Source organism: Chrysochloris asiatica, unplaced genomic scaffold (assembly GCF_000296735.1).
Source record: "Chrysochloris asiatica unplaced genomic scaffold, ChrAsi1.0 scaffold00033, whole genome shotgun sequence".
In the NCBI taxonomy this organism is placed as follows: domain Eukaryota; kingdom Metazoa; phylum Chordata; class Mammalia; order Afrosoricida; family Chrysochloridae; genus Chrysochloris; species Chrysochloris asiatica.
Window position 1 is genome coordinate 12150157 of NW_006408551.1, and position 19206 is coordinate 12169362.

At 41.3% G+C, this 19206-nt stretch overlaps 1 protein-coding gene across 1 annotated transcript in view; it reads right to left on the reverse strand.

Moving 5' to 3' along the window:
- The window catches only part of PPM1H (protein phosphatase, Mg2+/Mn2+ dependent, 1H), a 435367-nt gene that overhangs the window by 133379 nt on the left and 282782 nt on the right, over positions 1 to 19206 (reverse strand). Inside the window, exon 5 of the mRNA XM_006859511.1 lies at positions 5776 to 5860. Coding sequence (XP_006859573.1) covers positions 5776 to 5860 — 85 coding nt within the window. The remainder of the gene's footprint in view (positions 1 to 5775; positions 5861 to 19206) is intronic.

The window sequence follows — 19206 nt, forward strand, 5'->3', positions numbered from 1 at the left end:
TATGTTCATCTTCAAATTCAAGGTCCTGGGAGGGTGAAGGTTCAATTGTAAGGGCTCCAGTCTTCAGAGATTTCCCCGAAGTCAGGCAGTAACCTCTGCCTCTGAAAACCCTGGATTGTGTTACTGTTGTGTTCTAAAAATCTCCCGACTTCTCCATGAGACTTCTGTGATCATTGGAACCTTCAGCAAATATGTCAAATGTTACAATTACTTTTAGCTTGTGATTTTTTAATTAGAAATTTGCAACTCACATGCAGTTTTATGAAGTGGGATTAAATAGAGAAGGAGGTGAGATGGGAGTGGATTTTTCCATGGTGTAGTCATAAATTCTTCAATGGTGCAAAGTGGAGTGATGATGAAGTTGCCCCTATGACTGAAATCAGACTCCCTGGGTTTAATGACCTCCTCTTAATATTAAGGATCCCTGATGGTGCTTTAGGATAAGGACTGACTGTTAATTTCAAGGTCAGAAGTTCAAATCCACCAGCCACTCCAAGGAAAACAGATGAGGCTTTCTGCTCTAGCAAAGGTTTATAGGCTCGGAAACATTATTCAGAGTGGCAAGGAACTAGAATCGACTAGTTGTCAGTGGGTTTGTTTTAGTTTCTCAATGTGACAAGTAAGTTATTTTTATTCACTAGTGCACTTGAGCCCTGGTAGTGTAGTGGTTACGAATCGGGCTGCGAACCGCAAGGTCAACAGTTCGAAACTACCAGCTGTTCCGCGGGAGAAAGATGAGGCTTTCTGCTTCCATAAAGATTTACAGCCTCAGAAACCCTGTATTAGGTCTCTATGAGTCAGAACCGACTCCACGGCACATAACAACAACAACAGTGCACTTGAACCTTCTGATCACAACCTCCTGTCTACAAACAAGCAGGTTCAGGCGTAAGGAACACTTTCCTGGAGATAACACTTGAGCATGAAACATCCCTGAGAACCAACAGGCACACAACTGCTCATATGAAACCTTTCCAAACCCAGCACCCAAATGGCAGACAAACAGTGTACAAAGCTGGGGGTAGTTCCAAGGACACTGCAAGAAATCACATCAGATAATGTTACACTTGTATGTATCAAATGTGTATTTGAAACCCACTTTCATCTTTTCTGTACAATGCCCTTGATGAAAAACAGCTGCAGATAGGATTATTCTGCAAGGACAGAAGTGAGTTATTTGAAGGTTTGATGATACCAGCACATCTTAGTGTAATCAAATCAGAGTTTATAAATATGTCAAAGCAGAATTGAAGGAAAGTCATCACTCTCATACCTCAGGGCCATCAAGGCCCCCTGAGGGAGAATATTTCTGTCTGTCCCCTGAAGCAAAGGTGGGGATGATGCTTCCTCCAGGCCACAGGATCAGAGTATAAACTCTGCAGAGAAATGAGAAATGCCTACAAACCAGGACTCCTTCCCTCCTCTCTGAGCACTCACTCTATCGGAGCTTTCTGTCCTTCTTAGTGGACCTCCTTAAGTATCTGATTTCAATAACCCTGGAAACATCGAAAGACGAAAAGAAAAAGCACCGAGCAGCAGAAGAATGCTTATTCAGGCTCATTAGCTCTCCCTGGTTGTTGGAGAAGGGTGCACTTAGCACACACCTCCCCATTCCACGTGAGCATGTCAAACCTTCAAGCCTGCTCCACTAATCACCCAGCCTGAAAACCCACAAGATAAAGTCCATGGGGTCAGGACACAAGACCATTATTTTGTAATCTGCTTCCAGTTCCATAATCTCCAAATGTCCGGGACTGTGTGTATCAAAAACATTCCTCTTCACTGAGGATCAAAATGATTCCTGTACAAATGTCTCTGACCACTCTCTGGCCCCCAAGAAAATCGTTAAGTATTTCTACACATCAAACAGTTCTGGTAAGTACAGACATCTGTGCAAAAGAAGCTAGGGACACAGAAGTTTTAATGATAGTATCATGAATGTTTCTCCACACACCATAAAAACAAAATTTGATTTGACCTAAGACTAAAAAAGTACATTGCTAAGTTTCCAGGGATGTACTAACTCATTTAGATCGGGTACAGGAAAAGGATACTATGGTTATCATTGTTTAACAGTGAGTTCAAAGGAATTAATGTTTCAAAACACATGAATCCAGAGGATCAGCCCCATTTAAAATGATAAAATAATATACTGCATTACCACAGGATTAATTTTCATTCACATTTCCAACCATGTTAAGAATATCTTGAGGGAATGCTCATTTCACAGGGAGGATGGGAGACATCACGTGAAGGGTTTGAGGTCACACAGTTTCTGAGATGGTTGGGTTGAGAGAAGCCCACATCACATTCCTGTTTTCCACTCAAAGTTGCCATTGTTTTCAAAATTTCATACTGCTGTGGTGGTGATGGTGGTGGTGGTGGTGGTTATGTGCTGTGGAGTCTGTTTCGACTCACAGTGATCCTGTATAGGGTTTCAGAGGTTGTAAATTTTTATGGGAGCAGAAAGCCTCATCTTTCTCCTGCGGAACCATTGGTAATTTCAAACTTTTGACCTCGAATTAACAGCCCAATTCGTAACCACTATGCTACCAGAGCTCCCTTCATACTGCTATAAGCCTCCTAATTTTCTCAAATACTTTACCATAAAGATTTCACCACAAGATTGTTTTATGAAATACACCTCCTACCTTGCTTAGACACTTTGCCATAAATATTCACCATAGAAAGCATATGAATATTATTATAGGTATGAGTTATTTCAAGTTATACATTCTTAGATTCCTGACACACAGACAGTTATGGCACATAGCTGAGACTTGAATCCAAATGCATGTTATTCTAACCATCCCGGAATATACTAGTGGCCATTGAGTTGATGCTGACTCTTCATCACCTCATTTGGGTTAGAGTAGCATTGTATTCCGGAGGATTTTCAATGGCTACAACCACACAGAAGGAGATGGGCAGGCTGTTCTTCCACAGCCCTCTGGGTTGAAAAGAATAGCCAGGCCTTTGGTTAGTACTCCACTGTAAAGTGCTTGCACCACTATCCCAAAAGATATCACCCATTATTCAAGAATCTGAATTGTTAGCATTGGCAGGCTACTGCAAAAGCTAGCACTTTGTGTTCTTTGTATCATTCTCACAATTTCAAAGTGTGACATTTTCAGGGTAAAAAGTGAAAACAGTTAACCTGTTGCTAGTCACTGCCTCTAGAAGGGAGCGTGAAATCCTTCTCCCTCAGGGCAGGAGAGGATGAAGCTGGGCACCCTTGAGGCAGGGCTGATGGAAGCATCATGCCCTGCTGTGGCAGGCTTTGGGCGAGAGTGAAGGGGAAAGGATGATATGGTAAAGACTCAGAAGTCTGTTGTAATACCAGAGCTTTCTTTCATTCAGTCAGCAAGTTCTGATTCAATATCTTCTGTGTGCCAGGTGCTATGCTGGCCTCCAGAAAGATGAAGTGACTAAGGTAAAAAGGTTGCTCCCCTGAACTCAGCTGGGAGAGAGAAATAGAGATACAAGCCAGCAATATACTGTGTACCAAGCATAGTGATGATTGTGAGGTTGGAGCAGGACTGGGCAGTGTTTAGTTCTGCTGTGCACAGGATAGCTATGAGTCAGTATCGACTTGATGGAACCTAACAGCAACAAGAGGCACACTGGAAGCATTCACATGGTGCTGTGTGAGAGCAGGGATGTGAAGTGGACTGGGAAGCCCAGGAGGGTTGGAGGATGCTTCCCAGAGGAGACATTTGTGCTGAAGTCTCAAACGATGAAATTTTCTGAGAGAGAAGAAAGTGAAGGTCCTCTAGGCAAAGCGCATTTCCACAGGCATGCAGGTAGAAGAGGTCCTGTTGCATTCTGGAAATGGATGAAAGTTCTCTGTGGCTGGAACATGGGATGCATGGTGGGGCAATTGAGATGATGCTACTGTCATGGACCATGATTCTGGGTGTGCCAAGAGTGTGGTTGTGGGGCCCAAAGGTTGTTGGGCTTTCGAGTGACAAGGTCCATGGTAAGATCACTCTGGCGTCTTGTGGAAGGTGGAGTGAGGAAAGCTGAACAGGGGCAGGGAGACCAGCTGTTCTGAACTCTACTTGTAATGATCCTTGTAACTCAGAGGCTCTCAGTAATCCATCGGTCTAGTTCTCCATTCCATATATGACAAACCAAGGCCTGAAGAAGTTAAGAAAATTCTACATAGCCACCAGCTGGTGAGTAGCAAAGCTCGTTCTGGAATGATGGTATGTTGGTTGCTGCAGAGTCTCTTGCATCTGCCTAGACTGCCAAAGAAGAATGAACAAAACTAGGCTCTCTGGTAGTGGCTTCAAGTTCACTGGCTAGTTGGAGAACAACAGAGGTGAATGAGTGAAGTAACAGCCTAAGCACTATTCTGACATTAGTTTTGGATTCTTATGTACTAGATAGTAAATGCAAAAAAGCTTAGTTGCAGAGCAAAACAAGCAAAAACACAGTTACTCTCTAAATGAACAAAATCAAATGCTGACCATTCACTCGTACAGGAATTCATAGCTAGGAACAAAGTCCTTCTTGAGAAGCCAAGATCAACTTTTTCCTAAGAGCTGAGAGGCACTATGATATCTATATTGCCTAAGAAGATATTGTTGTTGTTAAGTACTGTGGAATCGGTTCCAACTCATAGCGACCCTGCACAGGGTTTCCGCGGTTGCAAATCTTTTTGGGAGCAGAAAGCCTCATCTTTCTCTTGCAGAAGAGCTGGTAGTTTCAAACTGCTGTCCTTGAGGTTAGCAGTCTGATTCATAACCACTATGCTACTTAGAACACCTTAGAGGATAGCCAGTTTGAAAATTTTTTTATCTACAGAACTACTATTCACAGGAACAGGATTATTTCCCAAAGATGCCCAAATAGTGACCTACGATGACTCTTGAATTCACTTTTAACTGAGATTCTAAGTTTAAGGTCCTCTTCCTGGAATTTGAGGATAAGAAAGTAAACCCCTTGTTTCTCAAAAAACTCAAAATCTGCAAATGAACCAAAAAGTTCTCAAGATCTGAAAAAACATACTGCTGTCAAGTTGATTCTGACTCATAGTGATGTTAAAGGATAGGGTAGAACTGCCACATTGAATTGTGAAGGCTGAGAAATTTATGGAAGCAGACTGCTATATCGTTTTACAATCTAGTGGCTGGTGGGTTTGAACCACTGACCTTTTGATTAGCAGCCAAGAACTTTAGCTACTGGACCAGGACTTGTTTTGTCTTCCTATAGCCCTTCCACAATTTCACCCCAAAGAGGATAATCTATATTAATTCTATCCTGAATTTATTTCCAGGGTAGAAACAGGTTTTCTGACACCTGCATTTCTCCCCAGGGGCCCTTTAGACATTATATGTGAAGATAAAAAAGTAGGGTGCCAACGGGAACTCAGAGACGCCATGCCTACTGAAGGTTCCTTTGTGCCATGTGATCCACACCCAGTCTCTGTTTGACTTAAAGTGGGAAGCAGGTCAGGGAAGAAGGTGTCTATTGTCTTCAAAACTAAACTTCATATTGTACATCTCAAATCATTAAAAGAAATAAAGCACACGGTGTCTTCAATTGGTCACAGATGGGAGAGAATCAGCCACAATAATAAATTCACGGAGGTGGAGTGTCGTCACTCCCGGAGCCAGGATGTCTGATCCAGAAGGTGTGTGTGTGGGAGCTAAAACCATATGCCGTTTACTGCTAAGAGCCTGCTCATGTCAATATCAACGTGTTCTTCCAAAACAGCTCTGACACCATCTCTGATTCCACTCCGCTCTGCAAAACCTCGAAGAGTCTTACCAGGTATTGAAGTCGTTGGCGCTCGGTCTCGGGGGTGAACTCTGAAGACATGAGGATGATTTCTCCACTCCTGATGATTATGGCCCTGAAATGGGGAAAATGCACCATCAGCAGTCAATCCTATAAGTATCGTGGTTCTATTCTAACCATGGCTTTGGTTCAGACCACACATGAAATGCCCTGGAGCCACTCCTCCAACCTGTATGAAAGAGCTGACTGTGATCAACTCTGGATCTCTCACCATCTCACCATGGTGTTGCTGTATGCCATCTCGTCAACCCTGACTCATGACTATCCAACATGACAGACTGGACCTGCCCCAAGCATTTCCTAGGCTATAATCTTTATTGGAGCAGATCACTAGATCTTTTTCCCTGGAGAAGCAGCTGGTGGATTCAAACTGCTGACCTTTTGGTTAATGTTGTTGTTGTTATGTGCCATGGAGTCCGTTCCAACTCATAGAGACCCGATACAGGGTTTCCTAGGCTGTAAATCTTTATGGGAGCAGAAAGCCTCATCTTTCTTCCGCGGAGCAGCTGGTAGTTTCGAACTGCTGACCTTGTGGTTCACAGCCTGATTCGTAACCACTATGCTACCAGAGCTCCTTGGTTAATAGTCAAGCACTTAAACCATGTACCACCAGGACTTTTCACCTGGGGCAAGCACCTCTATTTTAAGCACATCGTATTCTAGTCAGTGTATGTTTCTGTCTTCTGCTAGCTTAGCCTAAACACCCCAGCACTAAACACAATACCTGACACATATTAGACGTTCAGTGAAAAACTGGAAAATGAACGATGCAACAAAGGCTCACCCTCCACCTGTGCTATCCAGTAGAAACCTCTGTGATGATGGAAATGCTTATTTCTGCTGTGCAATATGACACTCCAAATGTTTATTTCTGCTGTCTAGTATGACAGGCCCCCACTCATCTGTCAGTTTGCCATACTGTGGTGGCTTGCATGTTGCTGTAATGTCACAGGCATTTTAAATACCAGCAGGGTCACCCACAGTGGCCAGGTTTCAGCTGAACTTCCAGACAAAGACAGACTAGGAAGAAGGAGACACGGACAACTTCTAAATATTTGCTCACTGAAAACCTTATGAATAGCAGTGGAACACTGTCAGCACCAGAATAGTGAATATTGAAACATGATGAAGAGCACCAGAATACTGTCAGATATAATGCTGGAAGATGAGCCCCTCAGGTTGGAAAATTCAAAATGTGACTGGGGAACAATTACAATTGCCTTTTCAAAACAGAGTAACTGTGATGATAAAAATGGAGTAAAGCCCTCAGGACATCCATTAGCTGATGGGGCACAACTCAAAATGGAGAGAAAAAGTTGTAAATATTCATTTATAATCAGAACATCGATTGTACCAAATATGAGTCCAGGAAAATTGGAAATCATTAAAATTGAAATGGAATGCATAAACATCGGTATCTTAGGCATTAGTGAGCTGAAATGGACTGGTATTGGCCATTTTGAATCTGACAATCACATGGTTTTCTATGCTGGGAATGACAAATTGAAGAGGAATGACATCACATTGGTGATCAAAAAGAATATATCAAGATCTGTCTTGAAATACAAAACTGTCTGTGATAGGATAATATCCATATGCTTACAAGGAAGACCAGTCAATACCACTATTATTCAAATTTACACACTAACCAGCCAATGATGATGAAATTAATTCTACCAACTCTTTCAGCCCGAAATTGATCAAACATGCAACTAAGATGTATTGATAATTACTGGCGATTAGAATGCAAAGGTTGGAAACAAAGAGGAAGGATCCGTAGTTGGAAAATATGGCCTTGGTGATAGATATAATTTTACAAGTCCAGTGACTTGTTCATTGCAAATTTTAAACAACATAAATCACAACAGATGGAATACACAGAAATCAACTTGACTACATCTGTGGAAAGAGATGGTGGATAAGTCCCATATCATCAGCCAAAACAAGCCAGGAGAAGACTGTGGAACTCACCATCAATTGCTCATATGCAAGTTAAGGTTAATGCTGAAAAAATTAAAGCAAGTCCATGAGAATCAAAATATGACCTTGAACATGTTCCACCTGAATTTAGAGATTATCTCAAAAACAAATTTGATGCATTACATATTAAAGACTGCAGAGTTGTGGGATGACATCAAGAACATCATCCAGGAAGAAAGCAAAAGATAATTAAGAAGACAAGAAAAAAGCTAAAGACCAAAATGGATGTAAGAAGAGACTCGGAAATTTGCTCTCCAACATAGAGATCCTAAAGCAAATGAAAGAAGTGAGGAGGTACAATAGCTGAACAGAAAATTTCAAAGGGCAGCTCAAGACAAAGACAACTATTATAACGAAAGGTGCTAACACCTGGAGTTAGAAAATCAAAAGGGGAGAACACATTCAGCATTTCTCAAACTGAGGGAACTGAATTAAAAAGTTAACTCCTGACTAGAAATACTGAAGGATTCTATGGGCAAAGTATTGAATGATGCAGAAAGCAACAGAAGAATATGGAAGGAATACACATAGACTCTGTAGGAAAAAGAAAGGTCGATGTTCAACCATTTCAAGCAGTAGCACATGATCAAGATCCAGCGTTAGTGAAGGAAGAAGTCCAAGGTGTTTTGAAGGTATTGGCAAAGAACAAGGCACTGGGGATAGACGGAATACAAACAGAAATCCTTCAACAAACTGATGCGGCACAGGAGGCATTCACTCATCTATGCAAAGAAATCTGGAAGACAACTACCTGTCCAACTGACTAGGAGAGATCCATATTTGTGCACATTCCTCATCAGACAATATCATTGATTTCCCATGCAAGTAAAGCTTTACTGAAGATACTATTAAAATGGTTGCAAGCATATAGTGATAGAGAACTTCCAGAGATTCAACCAGATTAAGAAGAAGACGTGGAATGAGGAATATCATTGCTGATGTCAGATGGCTCTTGGCTGAAAGCAGAGAATACCAGAAAGATGTTTACCTGTGATTTATTGACTTTCAACTGTGTGGATCATGACAAGCTTGGGACAACATTGCAGAGACTGAGTATTCCATAACATTTAATTGTGCTCAGGAGGAACCTGTACATAGACCAAGAGGCAGTTGTTCAGACAGAACAAAGGGACACTGAATGGTTTTAAATTAGGAAAGGTATATGCCAGGGTTGTAGTCTCTCACCATACTTATTCAATTTGTATGCTGAACAAATAATCCAAGAAGCTGGATAATATGAAGAAAAACATGGCATCAGGATTGGAGGAAGACTCATTCACAACCTGCGATATGCAGATGATACAACCTTGCTTGCTGAAAGCAGAGAAGACTTAAAATACTATTGATGAAGAACAAAGACCACAGAATTTTGTATAGGATACATGTCAATTTAAAACATTTTAAATGTAAAACACTTAAATCACCACTGGAACAATAAACAACATCATGATAAATGGAGAAAAGGTTGAAGTTGTAAAAGATTTCATTTTCTCAGATCAACTATCAACACTCCATGGAAGCAGCAGTCAAGAAATCAAACACCATATTGTATTAACAGGTATCTGTTGCACAAGACCTATTTAAAATGTTCAAAAGCAAACATGTCAGTTTGAGGGCTAAAGTGCACCTGACCCAAGCCATGGTATTTTCAATAACCGCATATGCGTGCCAAAGTTGGACAGCGAATAAGGAAGACTATAGACGAATTAATGCATTTGAGTTATGGTGTTGGAGCAGAATATTGAAAGTATTATGGACTGCCAAAAGAACAAACAGATCTGTGTTGGAAGAAGAGCAGCCAGAGTGCTCCTTGGAAGCCACGATGGCCAGACTTTGTCTCTCATACTCTGGACATATCACCAGGAGAGACCATTCCCTAGAGAAGAATATCATGTTTGGTCAGAGAAAAAGAGGAAGACCCCCGATGAGATGGACTGGCATAGTGACAACAGCCCTGGGCTCAGGTTGGCGCGGGACTGGGCAGTGTTTCGTTCTGCTGTGCATAGGGTCACTATGAATCGGCACCTAACAACAACAACAATGTGACAATCATTAGCAAGATTTGAAGGAACCTGGGTCACCAAAGGGTGGGTGATTTGAACTTTCCCAGGCCTGGAGATCTGTTCTTGTAAAGATTGTTGTTGTTATTAAGTGCTGCTGAATGGAGCTTCTAAGTAGCAGCTGAGGGATTTGAACTGCCTAGGTAGCGTAGTCGTTACGACTCAGGTTGTTAACTTCAAGGTCAGCAGTTCAAAACTACCAGCTCTTCCATGGGAGAAAGATGAGAGGTTTTCTGTTCCTGTAAATATTTATAACCTCAGGAAACCTGTACAGGGTGGCTATGAGTTGGAACCAACTCCACAGCTCGTAAACACCACCTTAGGGTTAACAGTCCAGTGCTTATATTGCAGAGCCACATGCTGTAGGACTCCTCTGTAAAAATTTTTATTTTTGTTATGTGCCGTGGAGTCTATTCCGACTCATCGTGACCTTGTACAGGATTTTCGAGGCTGCAAATCTTTATGGGAGCAGAAAGCCTCGTCTTTCTCCTGTGGAACAGCTGGTAGTTTTGAACTGCTGAACTTGCAGTTCACAGCCCAATTCATAACCACTACGCTACCAGAGCTCCCGCTGGGCAATTCTACTTTGTCACATGGGGATGTTGTGAGTCAAAGTTGACTCAGCTACGCCTAGCCAGATATGGTTAGTGAGCAGTTGAATACTGTAGCTAGTGCAGTTGAGGATATACATTTTTAATTTTATTTAACATTCATTTAACTTTAAATTCAAATAGTCACATGAGGTTAGCAACTAGTGTAGCTCTAGACTTTTTATGGAGTCCTGGCGTGTTACTGGACTGCAATGTTGGTTTGAACCACAAGGTCGGCAGTTCAAACTCACCAGCCATTCCTTGGAAACTCTAACCCTCAACAACAATTGTTGTTGTTAAGTGCCGTCGAGTCGATTCCGACCCATAGTGACCCTGTATAGGGTTTCCAAGGAGCAGCTGGTGAGCTTGAACCACTGACTTTGCAGTTCAAATGACTTTACAAACTGAGGCATTATCCCACAGAGCCACACCAGGACTCCTATAAACCTTTTATATTCAAAGTGGCCATGGACTAGCAAGAAGTAGGGAACTCACCCAGGGAATGTGTTAGAAATGCAGTCTCAGGTCCATCCAGATTTACAGTATCAGAATCTTCATTTTAATAGGATCGCCAGCTGATCATATGAATATTAAATTCTGAGACAGCTTGGCCTAGATTGCTGCTTTTCTAGGATAGTATCCTGGGTCTAGGTAAAGCCAATTTCATCTTAACGCTCAAGGAACTCACACACACCCCAGAACTGTGTCCAAGAGTTGTTGGTGACGAAAAGACTTTTGAGAGAACAGCATTGTCCAAAGCAGATGCCTAACGGAGAGTCTGCAGGATAGATAATGGTAGAGCAATCTTTCCTGGGGACAATTCCCAGGGCTGTCTCCTGTTCTCAGACCTTCTGGTTTCTGATGGTTCCTGACAGCCACTTTTCAGCTATTGATAGGTTGTGGCGGAACATCCATTTCTACGACAAATGGAAGTGTCTTGGGGAATTGCATTCTGTCTAAACCCAACAGCTCTCTGGCACCTGGAAGCCAAAGACCTGTGGTTCTGATGCACTTGTCAGTAAAGGCCCACAAACGTAGGAAATGCCTCCAATGTTCTCAGCCCTGGACCAATGTATGCTCAGCACTCATCATTTATTCTCGGGGAGGGTTCATTGTGTATGCCCAGAAGGCTCTCGGTGGCACCCCCTCCCCCACCAGAGGCAGCTCCGGACGTATAAGCAATCTGTACAAACTGCCACAGCTGTCATGACCTCACCCCTGCCCTCGCCACCTGTGCCCCAGTTGCTGCTGTCATAGAAACCAGCGGAGATGGGAGCAGGCAGGGAAAGGAATGACAAAACAATCTTGGAGGTTTTAGAGAATTGATGAACCTAGGAGAAAAAAGAGTGGGAGCGGTGAGAAACTGGACAAGTTTAGGGAAGCTGACTCTAGCAAGAGAACAAACACCACTAGCAGTAAGATTTGTGGCTGAATATCTTTTATTCCTTTTATGATGCTGTCTAAACTATGACAAATTAAAGATTCATTTTTAAAGATCCAGTGTCACTTTTACAATGCGATCACCCTCAAGAAAGATGCTATCCACCATTCACAAATTAGTGTAAATTAATTCAAATAGCTTTTGTCCTAATTATCAGTTGAGGATAATTATAATACTGGAGTAAGGGTTAGAGAAATATGTTATTGTTGTTGTTAAGTGCTGGTGAGTCAGTTGCGACCCACAGAGACCCTGCATCGGGTTTGTGAGGAGTGGCTGGTGAGCTTCAACCACTAACCTTGTGGCTCAAATGATTTTGTAGTCTAGTGCATTAACCCGTGGTGCCACACCAGGACTCCTAGAGAAATATAGAGAACTTGAAAGGGAGCCAAGAAGTTCAAGGTTAGAGCTGTTGTTTGTACTATTGAGTTGGTACTGACTCATAATGACCTAAGTACAACAGAATGAAACACAGCCTGGTCCTGCACCAACCTCACAATTGTTGCCACACTTGAGCCTTTTGTTGCTGCCACTGTGCCAGTACATCTCATTGGGGGGGGGGCGGGGTGTCTCCTTGTGCTTTGTTGACCTAAGTCACTTTACCTAAGAAAGAAAGACGTCTTTCTCCAGGGAATGGTAATATCTCCTAATAATATCGCCAAAGTATGAGAGCTGACGTCTGGACACCCTGGCTTCTAACAAGCATTCTGGATGTACTTCTAAAACAGATTGATTTGTTCTTGTGGCAGTCCATTGTACTTTTAATATTCTCCTCCAACACTACAATTCAAATGCATCAATTATTCTAAGGTCTTCTTTATTCATTATTCAACTTCCACATGCATATGAGGCTATTAAAAATACCATGGCTTGGGTCAGGTACACCTTAGTCCTAAAACTGAAATCTTTGCTCTTAAACACTTTAGTCTTAAAATAGCAAGAAGGGTCCTGAGTAGCTGAGAAGAAAGTCACTATCTGATAAATTCCCGAGGCAACCTTCTCTTTCAAAAATTTTCTTAAAGCTAATCTTAACTCTTTCCTCCTTTTTTTTTATACGGTCCCCTAATCCCAACTTCCAGACTCTGCCTCAAAACCTATATGAGTTTCAAGATGGTGACAGTTGAGTATGTGCCCTTCTGAAAGTGGGGCCCTGTATGATGACACTCATCACACATCCATAAGCTGATGACTCCAAACATCCTTTCCAGCCCTTACATCTTTCCATGCTCCAGCCTCAAAGAGTCAACTGTCAACAGATACAAGTGCTACAGTGGAGAAGAACTTTGTAGAACTTAGTTCTTCATTGGGTGTATTGAGTAAGAAAAGTAAAATGTCTAAAATTACTTCTTGGCTTCTGAGTTGGGCAACTGGGTAGAAAGTACCATTAGTCCCTGAAATAAGGAATGCTGGAAGAGAGCAGGTTTGCAGGTGTGGTGAGAGCAGAATCATTAATGGAGTTTAACTCATGCTAACTATGAAATGTGTATGACCACCCAAGTGGAGATTTCTGTTGACAGCTGACCCTACAGAATGCAGAATTGATTGAACAATATCATTAATATCACACACAAGTAAAATTTTGTTTCAAAAACTGTTGCAGCACTGGAGGCACTCACTCATGTATGCCAAGATATTTGTTAGACAGTTTCCTGGTCAATTGATTGGGAGAGATCCCTATTTGTGTTCATTCCAAAGAGGTGAACCAAAAGAATGCAGAAATTATCAAACAATATCATTAGTATCATGTATAAGTAAAATTTTGTTGAAAATTATTTAAAAATGGTTGCAACAGTACATTGAAAGGGAACTTTCAAAAATCCAAGTCGGATTCAGAAGAGGATGTGAAACCAAGTATATCACTGCTGATATCAGATGGATCTTGGCTGAAAGCAAATATCAGGAAGATGTTTACTTGTGCTTTATTGACTATGTAAAGGCATTCAACTGTGTGAATCATAATAAAACTATAGGTAACATTGCAAAGAATGGGAATTTCAAAACACTGAATTATGCTCATGAGGAACCTGTATATAGACCAAAAGGTAGATACTGAAACAGAAGAGGATATGGGATGGTTTAAAATCAGGAAAGGTGTGCGATAGGCTTGTATCCTTTCACCATACTTAATCATTCTGTACGTTGAGCAAATAATCTGAGAAGCTGGCCTCTATGGAAAAGAATGCAGCCTCAGGATTGGAAGAAGGTTCATATCTGTGATATACAGATGCCACAATCTTGCTTGCTGAAAGTGAACAGGACTTGAGGCACTTGCTCATGAAGATCCAAGACTACAGCCTTCAGCCTTCAGTACGGATTGCAACTCAATGTAAAGAAAACCGAAATTTTCACAATTGGACCAATAAACATCATGATAAATGGAGAAAAGATTGACGTTATCAAGGATTTTATTTTACTTGGATCTGCAATCAATGCTCTTGGAAAAAGTAGTCAAGAGATCAAAAGACATTGCATTAGGCAAAACTGCTGCAAAGAACCTCTTGAGGTTCTTGGCTCTTAAAGAGCAAAGATGTCACTTTGAGGATTAAAGTGCACTTTACTCAAGTCATGGTATTTTCAATAGCCTTATAAGTATGTGAAAGCTGGATAATGAATAAGGAAGACTGGAGAAGAATTGATGCATTTGAATTGTGGTGTTTGTGAAGAATATTGAAAGCACCATGGACTGCTTGAAGAACAAACAAATCTTTCTTGGAAGAACTACATCCAGAATGCTCCTTAGAAGTAAAGATGGCAAGACTTCATCTCGTGTACTTTGGACATTTTATCAGGAGGAACCAATCCCTGGAAAAGCATATCAGGCTTGGTAAAGTGGAGGGTCACTGAAGAGGAGGAAGACTCCCAACAAGATAGATTGACACAGTGGTTTCAACAATGGGTTCAAACACAGTTAACAATTGTGATGCTTGCACGGGACTGGCAGTGTTTCCTTCTGTTGTACATTGGGGTCACTATGAATGAGAACCTACTCGATGGCACCCAGCAATAATGACATCATATGCCCTGTCTAAAGCCTGCCAATGCGTCCAAGAACTTCCAGTTTAATTATCTGGTTCTTGCCTATACTTCTGACTTTATCTTCACTTTGGCTATTTAGTTTCACATTGGCTCCATCCTGTTTCTTGACAATCTATTTCTGACTGATATTCAGCCCAGGGGAGCACTTTCCTTAGCCTTCCTGGCCCACCTTTGATGTTCCTTCTCTGTAACCCTATGATGTTGCATGCCTAGCAATACCACAACTTTTCCAGTCCTCACAGCAATTGTTGGCTTCCATAGATGTCTCTAACTCCCTCGAAGATATTTTCTGGGCAGAGCTTCAATTAGTCTCTGAATCTTCAGCATCATGTGCCTGGCCTCAGGCAGACAGGCAACAACTGTTGCTGATAAGTAAGAGATTCAATGATTAAAGAGTGAGTTTGATTTGAGTGAGGAATATACAAAAGCGGGGTCCCTAAATAAGACGCTTCCTAGTAATAACATTACTATCTATAATTGTCTAAAAATCCATCCATTACCAGACCTAAAAGGATGCTGTTATGGCAGAAGCACCTTTGAAAAGTGCCTGGAAAGACAAGAAGTTAGACAGGCGTCTCTATCATTAGTGGGGCCAGGGGAAAGAGCATGCATCCATGGCAAAGTCAGCAGCACCTCCAAGTTTATTCTGGTTTTTCATTTTGAGCTCTCAAGAATGAGGTATCTGCATTCAATTTCAATATTTACTTTTTGGATATGCCTAGCTTATTACTTTCTTAAATAGATAATTATATCCAAATCCATCTATGCATAAAAAATTCTTTAGTTCTGTTGAACAACAAAGTTCTTCCTGTGGACTAAAGATGACAGCATGCTTGGCTGCTAACTTTTCTAGTCCCTAAGTCTTGATGCCTTTTCCAGTGTGATCCCTGGCTTCCTTCTGATCTCCCTCTCTTTCATCCCTCTGATCTAAGGATGAGTTTGTCGGAGTGCTGGCCTGTACTATGGAGTAGGGTAGTGAGAAGGAAGAGAGGTGAGCGCAGGTGAAAGCTGACAAATTTGATACTAAACAACCAACAAAGGAGAGAAACACTTTTTCTTATCATGGGAGCTCTACTTCAGTACTTTACAAAATGCTTTTCCTAAGGAACATTTTGAAAAGCCGTGGGCACCAAGGAGGGTCAAGGAGAGCCAGGCACATGCCCTGACCTCTCTTCTGGGGGTCTAAGTCTGAACTTGTAAATATATCCATGATCAGAATTTGGATGACATTCCTACCCAGGTTTAAAAGGAACAAACAAACAACAAACAAACCAGTTGCTATAGAGTCCACTCTGACACATGATGACCCTACCTACATATGCCAGAGTAGAACTGTGCTCCCCAGGCTTTCCAAGGGCTGGTTTTTTAGAAGTACATTACCAGGCTTTTCTTCTAAGATGTCTGAGTGGACTTGAGCCACCAACCTTCCAGCTAGTAGTGAACATATCAACCATCGCACCATCAGAGGCTCCACATCCTGGGTCTGGCCAGAGATTGAGAATGTTACTGGGGATGATTTGATGAACTGGCAACCATGTCCATGTCCCGCCTTACACCTTTACCATACCCACGTGCAGTGGTATGTCTGCTGAGTGTGGTGTAAGAGTGAAAAGGCAGATACAGGCAATTGTGTGGGAGTGAGGAGGGTAGAGAGGTAAGAACATGTGCATGGTGGTTGGGGCAGTGGTTGGCAGGGGCTGGTTCTTAAGCATGTGCCCCAAATTTAAGGCCACTGTTTCATTCACTGAGATTAAAACTCAAATTTACGTGCCTTAATTCCTTGTCCATTATAACAGATGGAGCATTACTTGTCATACAGTAAATACAGTTCTATGCATTCTTAGAAGTCAACTGCAAGATATTAATTTGAACTTTGCACATGTGTTGGTTTTAATGAGATACCATCACTCATATGCACATATATACAAGGTAAACACTAAACTAAAATATTTACCTGGTGGGGTGCTGCAGGTTAATGCACTGGACTACAAGGTCAGTTTGAATCACAAGGTCGACAGTTTGAGCTCACCAGCCGCTCTTTGGAAACCCTATATAAGGTCTCTATGAGTCGAAACTAACTCTATGGCACGTAACAACAACAATAGCATCTTAAGGTACAGATGTTGTTGTACAGATGAGGCTTTCTGCTCCTCTGAATGTTTAATGCCTTGGAAACCCTGTATGGTGTTGCTATTAGTAGGAACTGACTCCATGGCACTTAACAGCAAAAACAATTCTTAAGGTTACTTTACTTTATATATCATAACACTTATTACTTTACTATATGTAAATATTTACATTGATTAAGGCTATAAATATTGAGTACTATATGTAAATATGTACATTAATTAAGGCTATAAATATTGAGTGCCTGGTGAGGAACTATAGGATAATGCACTGGACTGCTAACCATAAATTTGGTGGTTCAAACCCACCAGCCACTCCTTGGAAACCTTATACAACGTTGCTATGAGTTAGAACAGATTTAACAGCACTTAACAGCAACAACAACCTTAAGCTATGATACTTACATAGAAAGATAAATAGGTACAACATTCAAACTTCTTATAATAAGTAGAAAAAGTATGATAAGAAAACAAATAGCTATAAGACTACTGGTAAAATGTGCTAAAAGTCTGGTCCAAGAAAAATATAATAAGAATATGAAAAATGTCAAATAGTAACTATGGAAATTTCCCCACAGATAACAGAGAAACTCAGTAAAAATAATAAAGCTAGTAAGAGGGGGCTTCAAAACGTTTGTGAAAAAAGGAATGAAAAGATACGGACATTTTTCCAGATGTTTTTGAAGCCTCCTCATAAAAGATCTTTCTAGCTTAGTGTGGAAGATAAGGAAGTAAAGCAAAGATATTTAGTATGTTCTTCAGTAACATAAATTTTGCTAATCAGATCGGCAAACATTTCTTATAGTAAAAATCAATATATAGTAAACATCATGGTGGTGGAGATTATGTATCATGGAGCCAGTTCTGACTCAGTAAAGCCACATCTTTCTCCTGAAGTTCCCATAGAGTGAGAGAAAAAAGTCATTCCCATAATTGATGATGATGGGTTATAACTTTTAAATTTATTAAAATTAAACTACACAGTCAATGGTTAGGAATATATCCTGAAAATGAGAAAAAAAAAGATAGACTTCCAGCAAGATGGTGGACTAGGCAGATGCATTACATGGACCCTACAACAAAAATATGTGAGACATAAAACAAAAACAAAAACAACAAAAAACAGACACAGATGAAAATTCTGGCACCTTGAACTTCAGAAGAGAGGACAGACAGGTGGAAAGGGGAGGCTGAGCAGGGATGCTAAGAGTGGGAGACTGACAGGTGAACGGCTGGCCAGGTGTGGCCTCACCAGCTTGTGAGTAGCTTTGGCAGTGAAGGGAGGCCTGACAGAGCATATTTGTGCGGGTGCTGGAAAAGGTATGATTTCATCTCCGTCCCCATGCTTCTCCGGTGTTCAGATGTGTGGCCAGCTCCCACCCTCATCCACCCACAGTTCAGATCTTGCTCTCCAGGAGTTCAGAGCCACATGTTTAGGAGCCAAGCTAGTGTGAGGTGGGGGCCGGCTGTGCTGTGTTGGTGCCTAGATTCAGGTGGGCTCTGCTCCAGACTTACAAAACCCACAGAGCCAATAGACCAGTATTTAACTAGCATTTAATCATGCTGTTCCTAGCTTATCTGTTGTTATAATAGTCACTGAAACCATCTATCAAGGGCCTCTATAAACTACTTCAGGACTGAGTACCCTGAACATAGATAACACGAGTACAATGGGAACTCCATCTAGAGCCAGGAACTCTGCTCTAGATATCACATCTCTTCCATAATCACTTCATGAGCTCCATGAATTGCAGGATTCTCTCAGAGACTTCTCCCCTCTGGGCTCAACTGTTTGTTTTTACAAATACGACAACCCCACAATACCCTGGAAACAACACACAGTTTTAGCTCATGTGAAGAAACAAGAGACAATGGCTCAAACAAATGACCAAGATGCAGAGCCAGAAAACATTTCTGAGGAAGAAAAGGTAATGGAACTAACTTAAAAAGAATTCAAAAGAACAAATTCTATTGATTCAAAGGATTGATAGAAAGATGGAAAAAAGCAAGGAGAACACACTAAAAATTAAGAGTATCACAGGAAAACACTACAAGAACAAACACACAAAACAAATGCAAAGTTTGAAACAATATAAAACCTGCAATTAGAAATCCAGAGGATTAGTACTAAGATCTCAGAAATGAACAATACATTGAAAGGGCAAATGAAT